The sequence below is a fragment of the Coptis chinensis genome, chromosome 9 (assembly GCF_015680905.1).
Source record: "Coptis chinensis isolate HL-2020 chromosome 9, ASM1568090v1, whole genome shotgun sequence".
Taxonomy (NCBI): Eukaryota; Viridiplantae; Streptophyta; class Magnoliopsida; order Ranunculales; family Ranunculaceae; genus Coptis; species Coptis chinensis.
The window spans coordinates 72,771,310-72,785,885 of record NC_141464.1 but is presented as its reverse complement, the minus strand read 5'-3'; the positions used below and the strand labels follow the sequence as shown (position 1 = coordinate 72,785,885).

The following is a 14,576-nucleotide window of genomic DNA, read 5'->3' as shown; positions in this document are numbered from 1 at the left end:
TTTGGAAGAGTTAATGTGTATATACAGGGTAGACTTAATAGTTAATACTACCCTTTTCTATTACAAGATATGACTAGATGATAGCTGGTGAAATGAGTTGTGTCCTCGATGTATTGTAACAATCCAGGTATGGCGCACTATGCGCCTATGCTATACTTGGATCAACATTGACTGAAACATCAGAACCGAGTCAAGGATTTGGTAATCACTACCACAACCTGGTATATATTGGTGTGGGAGATCTGTGAAGTCGTTTTTATTTCTAAGGAAGCTGATATTCTGTGCTCAATTAATTAGAGAATTGCCCATTGTAGTTATTATGTCATGACCACCTCAAGCGTCTGTAAAGGGGGATTTTTTAAGTGTTACTACGCAAGTTTGTGATCCCCTTATGAACTAGTGATAAATTTTCCTTATAATTCATATAATTTTCATTATGGAAAAATACAGTATGTACTTGATATACGTTCATTGGTAATAACAAAAGCAAAAACAGAAAATATAGGAGGAAATAAAGCTCTTTTTAGCATTTCGGATAAAAGAGAAACGAATTTAATTCGTCCATGTTTTAAACTTTTAATACAATACTGGTCCTTGGAAAACAATGATAACTAATCAAAATTGAGAAATGGCTTTTTGCTAACATTTTCTGTGAAATGTTTTAAAAAGAGCCACAGCCTCAGAGCTGGTCTAGCGAAAGCATCATAGTTATCTTGGAGTCAGTCCCGTCACCCGTTCCAAAAGAAATTTGAACTGTCACATAGTAATATTTAATCACGTATTTTCCTGTGTGTGGTAGTTAAATGATGATCTTGTAGGGATTGTTCAATATATGATTGCATCCTGATTGGTTTCTGCACTCCCATTTTTTACGAAATTAAAGCTATGTTTAGCTAAAAAAAATACCACTTCAAAAATGTTAATCAGTAAACTAAATCCTTCTGTTTAAAGTTTAAACAGCCTAAAGCGCCTTTCTTGTTTTGAAAACAATGCATCTCTCTTTATTGCACTCAACAGTCTTCCATTCTCTAAAGCAAGCATGGGATCCGATACTCTCCTTCATCTTTCTTCCTCAATATTATATAGTATATATTCTCTGATAAATCCACCTAAGATTCTTTGGAGCTAGCATATTTTGTTTCTTCAAGTTCAAATTTTCGTCCATTCTCTTATTTAGCTTGGTGAAATACATCGTCTATATATCCCACAGTACAATATTTTATTCCTAAAACTCCTGGACTGCTTTCAGAAACATTCATTTGAAGTGAGATCCAAGTCTTTATGCATTTTTTTTCCTTTGTTGATATTCATTTCTTTGCTTTGAATTCTTTTTGATTATTGTATAGCTAGGGAGAAATGGCAATGATTCTGCTCCATGGTATGCTTCACGTGACGATATTTCAGGCTGATTTGGAAGTGAATCCATATGCAGCTGGTGGATGTGCATCCAGGTTCTGTCCAAAGGTACATAATTTCCAAATGCAATATTGAAATTAACTTAATACTGGGTGTTCAACGTATCCTTATGCCCTAGGGAAAGTTGGTTCACAATTTCACATTCTCGTAGAAAAAGTGTGATGTGTATTAATTAATGGAGGCCGGTAGTCTATTATTTGTAGAAAACTGTTTCAGTAGTTCTGACTTCTGAATTCCTTGCAAACTTAATTAATAATTTGAAAACTCTGTGTTATACTTGAATGTTACGTGCCAAGAAGCTCTCTGATGCCTTTTCGGTTTTGACAACAAAAAAAAAAAAGATGAAAAAAGCTTAAGCACAAAAGACAGAAATAGTATAAACACATGACTTACATACTGTCATGAATTTAATCATTTGTTTTAATAATAGTACTACTTCATATTTTTCACCCTTTGCATTGATCTTCTTTTCTTACTGATGGGATTTTGGAGATTGTTGGTGCCCAAACATTATCGAAGAGAAGGATGCTTTCCAGGGTGAAGCAAGTCCTGCTGTGCCGCCCTCAGGTCATTGTCGCTAATCAAACATTGTGTTATTTCTCTAATTTTTTTTTTTTTCATTCTAATAATTTCTGTTAACACCTGCATATTCTTTGATCATATAGCTTATTGAAGAGATCGAGGAGACCGCTGGTTTAATCAAAGTCTACGCAACAGTTGATCTTGAAAAGGCTAGAGTTGGCCGAACAAGAATGCTTAAAAATGAGGCAATAAAACCCCAATGGAATGAGTGTTTTCATATTTGCTGTGCTCATATGGTTTCTAATATTATCTTTACCGTTAAATACAATCATCCTATTGGAGCAACCCTAATTGGAAGAGCTTATTTGCCTGTTGAGGCAGTCTTAAGAGGATCTGAGGTGGATAGGTGGCTAGAAATCTTAGATGAATATCGCAATCCTGTGAATGAAGGCGCCAAGATCCACGTGAAGCTACAATATCTGGATGTCAGACGAGATCCTAATTGGTCTCGTGGAATTAGTAGTCCTCAGTTTCCTGGAGTTCCTCATACATTTTTCAAGCAGAGGGAAGGATGCAAAGTTACTCTGTACCAAGACGCTCACATTGCAGACAACTACATTATTCCTCCAATCGCACTTTCTGGAGGTCAGTATTACAATCCACACAGGTGTTGGGAAGATGTCTTTGACGCTATTGATAAAGCAAAGCGTTTAATCTACATAACGGGATGGTCTGTATATACTGAGATCACCTTAATCAGGGACCCAAGGAGGCCAAAGCCTGGTGGAGATGCTACCCTTGGGAATTTGTTGAAAAAGAAAGCAAATGAAGGTGTAAGGGTTCTTATGCTTATTTGGGATGACAGAACCTCAGTGAGCTCACTCAAGAAGGATGGATTGATGGCTACCCATGATCAAGAAACAGCAAACTACTTTCTAAACACTGCTGTGCACTGTGTCCCGTGTCCTCGTAATCCTGATGATGGGAGGAGCATAATTCAGGGTACAGAGATCTCTACCATGTTTACTCATCACCAGAAAATTGTCGTGGTGGATGATGAGGTTCCTTATAGAGGTACACAACAGAGAAGAATTATTAGTTTCGTTGGTGGCCTCGATCTGTGTGATGGTAGATATGATACACCTTCACATTCCCTCTTCAAGACTTTGGACACAGTACACCATGATGATTTCCATCAGCCCAACTTCACCGGTGCTTCAATTACCAAAGGTGGCCCGAGGGAGCCCTGGCATGACATTCATTGCAAGCTTGAAGGACCTATTGCTTGGGATGTTCTCTACAGTTTTGAGCAAAGGTGGTTGAAGCAAGGAAGTGGACAGAACTTGCTCATTCGTGTTAAGGACCTTTCTAATATTTTTACCCCTCCCACTTCTGATACGTTTGCAGATGACCATGAAAAATGGAACGTTCAATTATTCCGGTCCATTGATGGAGGGGCTGCTTTTGGTTTCCCTGAAACGCCTGAGGAGGCTGCAAGAGCAGGACTTGTAAGTGGAAAGGATAACATCATCGACCGGAGCATTCAAGATTCTTATGTACACGCTATTCGCCGTGCAAAGAATTTCATTTACATTGAGAATCAATATTTTCTTGGAAGCTCATTTGGTTGGAAATCAAATGACATCAAGGTCGAAGATATTGGGGCTTTGCATCTTGTTCCAAAGGAAATTTCACTGAAAATTGTTAGTAAGATTGAAGCAGGAGAGAGGTTTATGGTCTATGTCGTTATCCCAATGTGGCCAGAGGGAATTCCTGATAGTGCATCAGTTCAGGCAATATTGGATTGGCAAAAAAGGACAATGGAGATGATGTATAGTGACATTTCCCTGGCTATACAGGCTAAGGGGCTACATGCGAACCCGAAAGATTACCTGTCATTCTTCTGCCTCGGGAATCGAGAATCCAAGAGAATTGGAGAATACTCACCCACGGAGCAACCAGAGCCCAATACAGATTACAGCAGAGCTCAGCATGCTCGGCGCTTCATGATCTATGTCCACGCAAAGATGATGATAGGTAAGTCGTTAAATGCTTAAATGTTTGTTTTAGAGATTTGTAGAAGTTTCTTCACGTTTAATCTGATTTTTCATGGATGTCTTGGATGTTAATTGACCTACTCATCATTCTCTCATTAGTTACTTAAGTATCATCGACTTACCAACTTTTCTTGACTTTCTGTATGAACACATCTGTAATAGAATTCTCAATGTTGATTTCACTTCTTTCAGTTGACGATGAGTACATAATAATCGGATCAGCCAACATTAACCAAAGGTCCATGGATGGTGCAAAGGGACTCCGAGATTGCCATGGGGGCCTACCAACCGAATCACATTGCAAACAGGCAGCCTCCTAGGGGTCAGATCTTTGGTTTTCGGATGGCATTGTGGTACGAACACCTTGGCCGCGGCCTGCTCGATAACTCCTTCTTTCAACCTACCAGCCTGGAGTGTGCCAGGATGGTGAACCAGATTGCAGAAAAAAACTGGGAGATATACTCTAGTGGAATGCTAAACCAGGACCTCCCAAGCCACCTACTCAGCTACCCCGTCACAGTTGCAAACAATGGAGTGGTTACTGCGCTACCAGGAGTCAAGTTCTTCCCAGACACCAAGGCCAATGTCCTCGGTGCCGTATCTGACTATCTTCCTCCAATCCTTACTACATAACACCGTTGTCTACTTTATTGTTCTTACTAAGAATCATATCTTGTATTGTTCATTCCGATAAAAAAAATATTTGTTATCAAATGGAAGTGTTAACTTCAACCTCTGCTAACTCCAATATTTAATTATCTCAAAGGTGCTTCGAGAAACTTAATTTGTAAAAGTAATTTTAGGAACCAACAAACACTTCAACAAAGTGAACAAACCAAAAGAAAATTCCGTATATAGTTGTGGAATACGTCACGCCAAACCAATGCACTCAAACATTGTACAAAGAGTCATCATCAAACTCCACTCCATGCCTTAGTTACAAGAAGCCAAGATCTCCTTAGGATAAAAAAGATGTTAAATACATATGTTGTTATCTATCAGAAACAAAAAAAACTTGTCTTCAAAAGCTATAAGCTAAGGTATTCACACATTCAATGAAGTCACTCTGTCAACCCGACTTTGTAGAAAATCATTTGAGACCACCATGTTGAACCCGATTCAATATTGAGGATTCTGAATTTATGCTTATATCTTTTGCACTTGGGTGTGAGTTTCTAGGAATCAACAAACCTTTCAAGCTTGGAGATCTTTGTTGAAAACTTGGAGACTTGCCACTCTTAACTATGGTACTAGCATCAGTACTAAAAAGAAGAAAAAATGAGTCTATCCTTATATGGAGAACCATGATCAGAGTAAGTGTCTACCAACCCTTGTCTTTGCTTTGGCAAGCTAATCGATCTTAACCTTGCCTTAACAGATTCCGTTGCCGACATATAATTTGGAAGAACAGGAGAACCCAAGGAATCACTATCCTCAATAGAGCTCCTCCTAGGTCTATCAAATGACCTTCTTGGGGTAGATATTGGAGAGCTACGCCCTGCTAAAAGAAGATCATTGTGCTTTAACTCTCCTAGTCTATGTTCCGTTCTCCCTGTACATTTCTCTGCACTGGGCTTGAAGTTACAAACAAGTTAGAATTGATAGAAATTCTGCATTTCCGTTCTTGGGCTTCCCCACTTTCTTCCAACCAGTGATTCAATCTCCCATTTACTCCGTTGGCTTCAGATTCTTTGGATATTTTAGAATTCCAACTATCCTGCAGAACGAAAAGTAGCTAAATCTTTTGAGAACATAATTAATCTGAAGTAAGGATTTTCAGATGAGGTGATTTACCCGATTGCTGAAGGAGTATTCTTTTACGTGTTCTCTTCTGATCAACCCATTATGCCTGCTCAAAAGTAAGGCATCGAAGTCTTCCTTGGGTGGCAACGTATCAACCAAGCCTGTGTGATTCTTTACTTTTGGCTTCCCAAGCTAAAAGTTTGAACAAAACGTTAGACAGAGTCAGGAAGGCATTATATATATATATTTTTCTCAAGTTTCCAGATCAGGGGGGGGGGGCGATGTTAATTACAAAAGAGGTGGTAATTTACTATAAAAGGAAGTGTGTTCACCCCTGACACCACATAACCTACTCGTTTTTATATTCTGCCCACCTCATTGAAGTTCTTGATCAACTGTTTATCCTCCATGCCTTCTCTTGTTCCACGAAGTTGCGATTGAATTTTTACAAGGGTCTGTAATCCATTGAGTGTGCTGATCACTTGGCGCCTCACCGCTTGGCCTCGAACCATAGCTTGAAGTCTCACCAGTCCTTTCAACGCTCGTAATGCTTTCCTTGCCTGTTAGGTTGGTTTTTCAGGATGAGCTCAGGCCATGCTTTTAATACGATGTAGAATACTAGAATAATTCTAATAGTTGCATCCACACTTCATTAGGCAACCAGGAAATTATGATGTTGAGTTTTTCATACTGATTTTTTGTAATTAGCCTTATTGAACATTGTTAGGCAATTAATTGGGGGACTAAAACAGGACAAGTGAATTCTCAAGTTAAAGAACAGGCTCAAGTGTCTCACCAGATATCCCCTAAAGGAGGTTTGAATTTTTATAGCAGCGGATTCTCTGCTTCCTCTCTTATATGTAAGATACACCATCGGGGTGCTAGTGAGACGAACAACCTCAGCGGCAGCCTTAGCAGATGCCAAAGCAGCTTCAGCAGCAGCTGCCGTTGCAATAGCAACAGTTAATGCATGCTTGCTATGCTCTTTTTCTGCTTCAACTAAGCTCCTGTTCTTAACTAGTGATGAACACGCAAGGGCGGGTACACGTTTCCACTTAAACCTTCCAATAATCCACCTCCTCCTCTTCCCATTCTGTGTCCAGATTTAGGCATTATGTATTTGAATTTATTTTGACATAATATAAGAACAGAAGAAAGTGGTATGTACTCTCACCTTTTCAGGAGTAGCCTTTGCCTCTGAAACAAAGAGCTTCTTTAGCAGATTCACCCAACTTCCCATCTTTGCCATTAAACGAACATCATATCAACAAAAACTGAGAAAAGTAAAATAAAACCAAGCGAACAAACAGTTGGCATATGCAGTAACATCAATCAAGAGTCTAGTATTTATTTGAATTAAATCTCATTGACAAAATACTATTAGACAAGTCCCGGCCCATTCCTTAAAGAATGATATCTAACTGAGTGCACTCAATGTTTACATAGATTCTAAAGTATAAAAAGTGTACACCAACAAAGAAAGAGAAGCTCAAGTTTGCGTATAACTCAGATTTTAACACTTTATGATCTGGAAAAACATCCACAGTGTGCTGGAGCTATGATTGATGGATACCAATCATATTACACTTCTATCTTTCTGCTAAGTTTCTTTCTCTTGTTCTCTCCTTTATTCAACATCATCCTAAATGATCAAAATGTGGGCCTGAGAGCAAGAAGTATAATAGAAAATGAAGGACCCCATTGCTTTTCAAGTATACAGCTTTCCAAAAGTCTTTATAACTTTCTGGGACTTGCTCCTATTTCTTCTCCAACTTTCACTTTCTTAACAGTCGCTAAATTTTCACTTAAGCATAATGTCTGAAATGACATGACAAATAATTGACAATGTGCTGGCAGCGGTTAATGTTAAGGAGTGATTTTTTGCTCCTAGCGTTGGTTCCTCCAAGCGCTCCAAGGGAATTATCAGCCAACCGTTTCATTTTTTCCACAAAAAAAAAAGTAGTTACACTTGGCACAAAATCCTCACAATTCTAAATTTTACTAATTTGTCCCTCAGTCATAACTAGAAAGGAAATAAAAACAAAACAAAAACAAAACAAAAAATAGAAATCAAAATATGAAAAACACTTTGGATGCATTAATAACAAGCTAACAAGAAGATGATATTATTGTGATTAACACGTTTTTGCGGGAAAAAGATGAAAAAGAAAACACGTTTGTTGGTTTATTCCACATTTTTTTTTTTTTTTATGAAAGACAAATTAGTAAAATTGGAAATTTTGAGAATTTTGTGACAGTTGTAATTTCCCTCTTTTTATGAAAAAGATGAGACGTGTATGGCGCTTGGAGCAACCAATCCTGGGAGCAAAAAATCACTCAATGTTAAGTATATAGTGTAATACTGTAATAGTGAGATGTAGGATTTCAATGCGCCTCCAATGCAGGATTTCTATTAAATACTTGAGATCACACTTCACACCCAATGCAATGCAATGTGCCAATGTGTAAACTTCCACATCGCCATAGGGCCCGCTTAGGATTTTCACATCCTTCTATACATTTCGGAACTCCAGTGTTAAATTTTATGTTGTGTATTCATGATCAGACGGGTAAAATACTTTTTATTTTTATTTTTTTTCTCATCATTCTAGAATCCACTTAACAGTCTCATTCAACGGCTGCATACTACTTAAAATTAAAGATATTTGTACACGATTAATGGCTACTATATATATATATATTAATAAATATTCCTACGCAGAGATAGTATTGAGAATGATCGATCATTTAGACATGAACGAACACGGTGCGTGAAAGTGATTTATTTGCTTGTTTTCGTTCCCTTGGAGCAAATTTAAGACTCGCAACTTTGGTAAGATCGCCCACAGCCATTGCATCAGCTGGCAGGAAAGGCCTGTTCATCAGCCCCACCATGCATGAAACATCTCCTAATTGCCCAAGGTGCACACTACACACCAAGTCACCAACCACTAGACTCTAGACCCATTGCATGGTTGGGTGTGAACTGTGAAAGAGACCTCTTGTCGGTGTCTTCATACAATAAAGGAACAAGATATGAGAAAGTGGGAAAAACATGAACTTCTTTAGGCTAAAGAACTTGTAACAAGGGGAAAACAGCTGGTGAAGGCCCGTAAACAGTCCAAATATATGTGGGAGACTAATAAAAAGGAAGTAGGAAAGTATTTCTTTCTTATTCTTATAAAAAGTCAGAAGTCGATCAGAACACATTATAATTTTATACCACTGATACTGAAGTACGACTGCAAAAACAAAGAAGAAGGAAAGTACAGTTCTAGTTGAATATAATATACCAAACAAATTAATATTAGGTAGAAATGCCACAATATTCATTGAGACGAAACAAATAGTTGCTCATTTGGATCGGGTTTTTGTTAGCACCGATACGACATAAACAATGTTAAAGTATAACTAAAGAGGCACTAATACTAGTTCATGTAAAATTGTCGCAACATGCTTTTAAGTCATTGTGCACGCTGTCAGCATGCCATGTTCAACATGGCTAATTGTTGAAATGTATTAATCTTTCATTCATCACCTTTAATTTATACATTTTACCCGCAAAGGAACACAGATTTTTTTTTCACATGGGAGGGTATCAGAAAATATTAATTAGGATGTCTTGTGTTTTTATTACTTCTTGTAGCAGTGGGAACAAAAAAAAAGAAAGGAGATGATGTTTGGGCCGCTATGGCTTTCAAGGGATACTAGTAGCTAAAATTGGCAGTACATAATTGAGGGCCAAATAACTAATCTAAAACCATTTTAATTTCAATTTTATTTCACTCTTTGGAAGTGTTACTTTTGTTTAAGATTCTTTTAATCTAAATAAAAATATGATTTTTAGTTAAGGATATGTTATATTTTGGCAAGAAATTGGTACCAAGGTCTAATTTTAGGAAAAATGAAGTCTAGAGGACCACGATTTTTTTGTGAGTAATTCACAAGTACAAATTTTGAGAAAAATAACTTCGGGAACCAACTATTTCAAAATTAGTAACCCTCAAGTACAAAATAAGTTGGCCCGCTTTTTTATATTTTTTTAAATGCCGGTTATACCTTTCGTGAAAATAACTCTCAAGGACAAATAGTCTAGATTTAAAATAAATATTTTCCCGATTTTACCCTTTCTGTCATTTTACTATGAACAATGAGTGTTCATACTTTCTGCTGGTATATGAACAATGATTGTTCATATCCAAATAGGTGAATGTACCTTATACAATATATTGATGTATGAACATTGAATGTTTCATACCCAATCAATGTTCATATCTCAAAGACTATGAACATTGAATGTTCATATCCAAAGGACCAAGGATTATGAACATCGAATGTTCATACCCAAAGGACTATGAACATTGAATATTCATACCCAATCAATGTTCATATCCAAGGACTATGAACATCGAATGTTCATACCCAATCAATGTTCATACCCAAAAGGCTATGAATATTGAATGTTCATACCCAATCAATGTTCATACTCAAGGACTATGAACAATCAATGTTCATACCTACCAATTGAAAAAAAAAATTAAAAGTACTCATGAACAATGATTGTTCATGTTTGATGTATGAACACTTTTAATGTATGAACAGTGATTTTTCATACTCCCAAATAGGTATAAACAATCCATGTTCATAACTGGATCAATGTTCATACCTATTGGATCATTATTCATAGCTCCAATAGGTATAAACACTCATTGTTCATAGCTAATGTTTGTAATTGGGGGTATGAACAATGAGTGTTCACACCTATTTATGAACAATGTATGAACAATGATTGTTCATACTAAATACACCAGGTCGTTTCATTTGGGCGAAGCCGTTGATTATTTTGCGTCAGGGGTATACTTGACATTTCATCTACCTGATCCGTTTTTTATTTCATGTCAAGGGTATACTTGACCTTTCATCTACCCGGTCCTTGTGAGTTACGGGAAAAAAAAAGTGTCCTTGAGAGTTACGTTTTCGACAGTTTTGTCCTTAAGAGTCACTCCCTGATATTTTGAGGACTTCATATTTGACACCACCAAATTCACTAAGGGCGACCTAACTAAATTGTAGTTAAAACTTACTAAAGCGACCCAAACCCAAAATTCTTTAAAAAAAAAACAAAATAAAAAAACAAAAACAAACAAATATTTTAATTCTACCCAAACTCTTTACATTCAATCATAATGTGTTATTTTTTTTCAAAAAATAAAAAGACCCGTGAAAACCCAATTAATTTTTCATGTAAACATAATAACACCGTAGATCTTAAAAGTAATTTGGATGTCAATCAGTTGAAGATTTTCTTAATTAAATAACAAATAAAAATCCAAAACATATATTTTGTTATTCACTTTAATTTATTTTAGTCGAATAGAAAGGGAAATAATAAGGAGCACACCACAAAGAAAAAAATGATAAGATCGATAAGCTATATCCATACTATCACCTTGTAAGTATAATCTTATATAATACTAGGGTATGCCCGTGCCTACGACCCGCGATCGTCGACATCCTGTGGTGCTACCTACCGACATTTCGAAGAGTTATTCTTGAGGTAAACCGGCATGTCCCCACTACTATTTATAATAATTGGGCTTAAATATCGTGTGTCGCCACGGTGTGCTGTTGAAATATCTAAGCTTTGTTAGAATATGCTAACTATATGAGTTTGGTTTTGAGTTAGTTCGACATATCATTATATACATACTTTGCAGATAGAATGGAGAGATAAGAAGGATGCATTCAAGAAGCGTGTTGGCCGCATAGTGCGAACAAACGACCCGAGTTATCGTTTTGATCAGCTCCATAATAAGCACAGTCTTTCCGACACCAGCACCACCAAATAACCCAATCTTTCCTCCTCTCTGGTATGGTGCAAGCAGGTCCACAACCTGTACAATGCAGCAATAATACACGTTTAGTTGAGACATAATCTTTCCTCCTCTCAAACTCTTGTAACATTAAGTGAAACAGACACTGCGTGCTACTTTTATTCGTAAATTCAGTACAACTGATAATAAACAATATTTACATAAGCACATGAAGCTCTTCATACCTTAATACCGTTACAAGGATTTCTTGCTCGGTAGCCCTTTCAACAAAAGGTGGGGCCTCACGATGGATGGGCAAGATATGATGGGTTTTCGGTGAAAAAGGAAATAACATGTCAAAACAGTGAACAAACCAAAACATATGTACCAAGACAAAACTATGATGAGCAAATGAGCACTGTCTCAAAAATTCTTACTGATATCTCCTCTGTGGTCAATGGGTTCACCAATGATGTTAATAATACGATCAAGAGTAGCCCTGCCTAATGAAACACCAACAACCCACAGATAAGGAAGGGTAATTACCATCAATAATACCACAACCAAAACAGATAAAAATTATCCGCCACATCTTAACCACTGTCGAATACCATGATATGCAGTGGAAAACTAATCTCAATGTTTGAAACAATCCCAAATGAATTTATACAACATTTTCCTTACATTACCTCTCATTAGCAACAAATAACTAAAGTTAATAAATGGGTCATACTTACAGTGATGGGAGAACCAGTATTAAGAAGCCTTTGACCTCTAACAAGACCTTCAGTACCATCCATAGCAATAGTCCTAAAATGTTGAGCCAGTTCCAAAACTAACAGAATCGAATTATCCAAAACTTCTAAAGCAGTCGAAATAGGTGGCAACCCTTCATTAAATCTAACATCAACCACAACACCAATAACTTGACACACACTCCCAATCGCGCCCTTTTGTAAACTCATCCGTTATTTTCCCACCTTTATTATTATTATTATTATTCATTATTGTCACTGGCTCGGCTACAGCCGCTGTTGCTGAAGCCGAGTATTCAAGGTAACGGTTTAAGTCTTGATTGAAAACTACTAATCCAACTTTAATAAGGTTTGAAATCTTGAAGATAATTGGTCTTCCAGCGATGTACATGTGGGTTTATTTAATTTCATAACATTTCTAGATCAATCATCACATGTGTTTCCAAACGACTTTGATATGGAAGTGGGAAAAAAAACAGCTTGAAAAAAAACAGATTAAATGTCGTACAAACCTCAACAAATCACCGATAACCACGCCCAAACAGCTTTGATATAGAAGTGGGAAAAAATCGAAATAGTGCTAAAGATCACGAGAACATGGCTATTATAGTGGGGTACATGGCTTAAAATGGGAAGATGTTTTAGCATTTCTTTTGAAGCAAAGTAGTGCTAAAGATCACAGAACATCATATAATATACAAATGAACAACTAAAGTAGTGCGTATGATAGGTAAGATCTGGTGTGGTTTTATCTAAATGCTCCAGATCTCAGATCTAAACATCTGCAAGTAAGGTCTTCGTTACTCACCAGGGGTTGTGGTTGCTGTGGAAAGAAAAGCACAATGAGGCGTGGATACTGTTCACCGGCGAAGAGTTCAAACCGAGGCGATAATGCGGTTCTCGACAAGATGAGAAAATGGGTGGGAGTGATGGCGGCGGTCAGGGCAGATGTTGGAAGGAAATGATTATTTCTTTTTTTTACCCTAAATTAGAGAAGAAGAGATATCATAGAACTGCTATTAACTTAGAAATGCAGCACACTACCTAGATGAATTTGAAAGTGCCATGTCACAACTTAGAAAAGACAATGGTAACCACTGGATGGAGGCCCTGTGGGCCCCACACCATTGTGTTTTATTAGATAGATATTAGGTTGTTACAAGTTCAACTTTAACTAGATCACATCTAAACACCTTTAAAGCGGCCTGCCCAAGCTATTAAGCCCATGCTTAGCCGCCACTACATAGAGGCGTGGGTGAGCTAGCCTTCCACCGCTCAATTAGTCGAAAGCATATTTTAACACTGGCCCATTTTAGCCATCGAAGCCTCTCTACCGTAAATGTCAGGGCTTTTCATCCAATCGAAAAGCTTTGCTTCTTCGCCTCGAGCCTCCACACCGGTTTTCTTTCCCTCTTTATCCTTCCAATTTTAATTACCGTGTTTGTTCTTTTCCCTCCATTCTTATCCCTCCATATTCTTACAGACAACCCCACACCCTTTCACTATCAATCCAGGAACAGATAAAGAAAAGATTACGTGATATCTTAAGCGGATCTCCTGCTCTCTCTGGCTATCGAAATTGAAGCTCATGGTTTAGCTCCGTCGAGTTTTCTTGCTCCCTCCCTCTGTCTAGGTCTTCTTTACAGAAGAAGCATAAAAAACAACAAGGTCAGACTTCAAATCTTGATTAATTGTTTTTAAACAAGCATTAACTTTTCTCTATTGCTTACAACATGTATTTTCTAAAATTGGGTTTCGAATTAAAAAAACAGGAATTCAAGTGGTTTGCTCATTTTTGTTTTTCCATACACTTGAACTTCAAATCACTCTATCACGGGTTCGCGATGCATCTTGAGCCACTGGAACTCTATAGAAACCTTCAGTTCTCTCATAAGTATGTTTGATTTCGTTAGACATCACTTTTTCCATGAACTAAAATGGGTCACTAGCGTGCTTTGCCAAGTGAATTAATTTATGAACATCCAGATTGTTGGAGTTCGGAGGACACCAGTTTGGTAGGTTATCCGTATTTGTTGGATTTCACTAGAAACTAGAATCAGGAGGTCAATGCTTGCAGATTAAGCTTGACATGACAATTGTGGACAATAATATTTTTCACACAAGTTTTGAATGCTTAGCAATTAACACAGACATTGTATGCCAACAGTAACCAGTAAATATGGTTTGTGGCAAACATTTGGAATGTCCAAATGCGCCTATGTTGTTATATTTAGCTCCATTTCTGCATCATCCAGAACTGGTTCATTACT

The 14,576-nt window shown here is 37.3% G+C and overlaps 2 protein-coding genes and 1 pseudogene across 3 annotated transcripts; 1 reads left to right on the top strand and 2 right to left on the bottom strand.

Annotated features, from left to right (window-relative positions):
- Positions 1–1,221: 1,221 nt before the first annotated feature.
- Positions 1,222–4,709, top strand: LOC147477902 (phospholipase D alpha 1-like; annotated as a pseudogene). The gene is made up of 4 exons (XR_015208385.1): positions 1,222–1,464; positions 1,909–1,983; positions 2,082–3,975; positions 4,188–4,709. The product of XR_015208385.1 is annotated as a phospholipase D alpha 1-like (transcript).
- Positions 4,710–4,828: 119 nt separating this feature from the next.
- On the bottom strand, positions 4,829–7,120 carry LOC147477901 (protein IQ-DOMAIN 12-like). The gene is made up of 5 exons (XM_086583538.1): positions 6,913–7,120; positions 6,535–6,831; positions 6,113–6,298; positions 5,790–5,930; positions 4,829–5,712 (listed from the first exon to the last, which is right to left on the bottom strand). The coding sequence occupies exons 1-5, from the start codon at positions 6,985–6,987 to the stop codon at positions 5,527–5,529; spliced, it is 885 nt and encodes a 294-aa protein (XP_086439664.1). The 5' UTR covers positions 6,988–7,120; the 3' UTR covers positions 4,829–5,526.
- Positions 7,121–11,483: 4,363 nt separating this feature from the next.
- Positions 11,484–12,516, bottom strand: LOC147477900 (ATP synthase subunit beta, mitochondrial-like). The gene is made up of 3 exons (XM_086586111.1): positions 12,285–12,516; positions 11,989–12,054; positions 11,484–11,632 (listed from the first exon to the last, which is right to left on the bottom strand). Exons 1-3 carry the CDS (start codon positions 12,514–12,516, stop codon positions 11,484–11,486), a joined length of 447 nt encoding a protein of 148 aa, XP_086442237.1.
- Positions 12,517–14,576: the final 2,060 nt, after the last annotated feature.

Excerpts from the sequence above, each read along its gene's own strand:
- LOC147477901 (XM_086583538.1), bottom strand. The coding sequence starts at position 6,987 with ATGGCAAAGATGGGAAGTTGGGTGAATCTGCTAAAGAAGCTCTTTGTT. Across the intron at positions 6,299-6,534 it reads CCTCCTTTAGGGGATATCTG|GCAAGGAAAGCATTACGAGC; the intron begins GTGAGACACTTG and ends CCAACCTAACAG. Across the intron at positions 5,931-6,112 it reads TGATCAAGAACTTCAATGAG|CTTGGGAAGCCAAAAGTAAA; the intron begins GTGGGCAGAATA and ends TCAAACTTTTAG.
- LOC147477900 (XM_086586111.1), bottom strand. The coding sequence starts at position 12,516 with ATGAGTTTACAAAAGGGCGCGATTGGGAGTGTGTGTCAAGTTATTGGT. Across the intron at positions 12,055-12,284 it reads TGGTTCTCCCATCACTGTAA|GCAGGGCTACTCTTGATCGT; the intron begins GTATGACCCATT and ends GTGTTTCATTAG. Across the intron at positions 11,633-11,988 it reads TGACCACAGAGGAGATATCA|GTTGTGGACCTGCTTGCACC; the intron begins GTAAGAATTTTT and ends TGCATTGTACAG.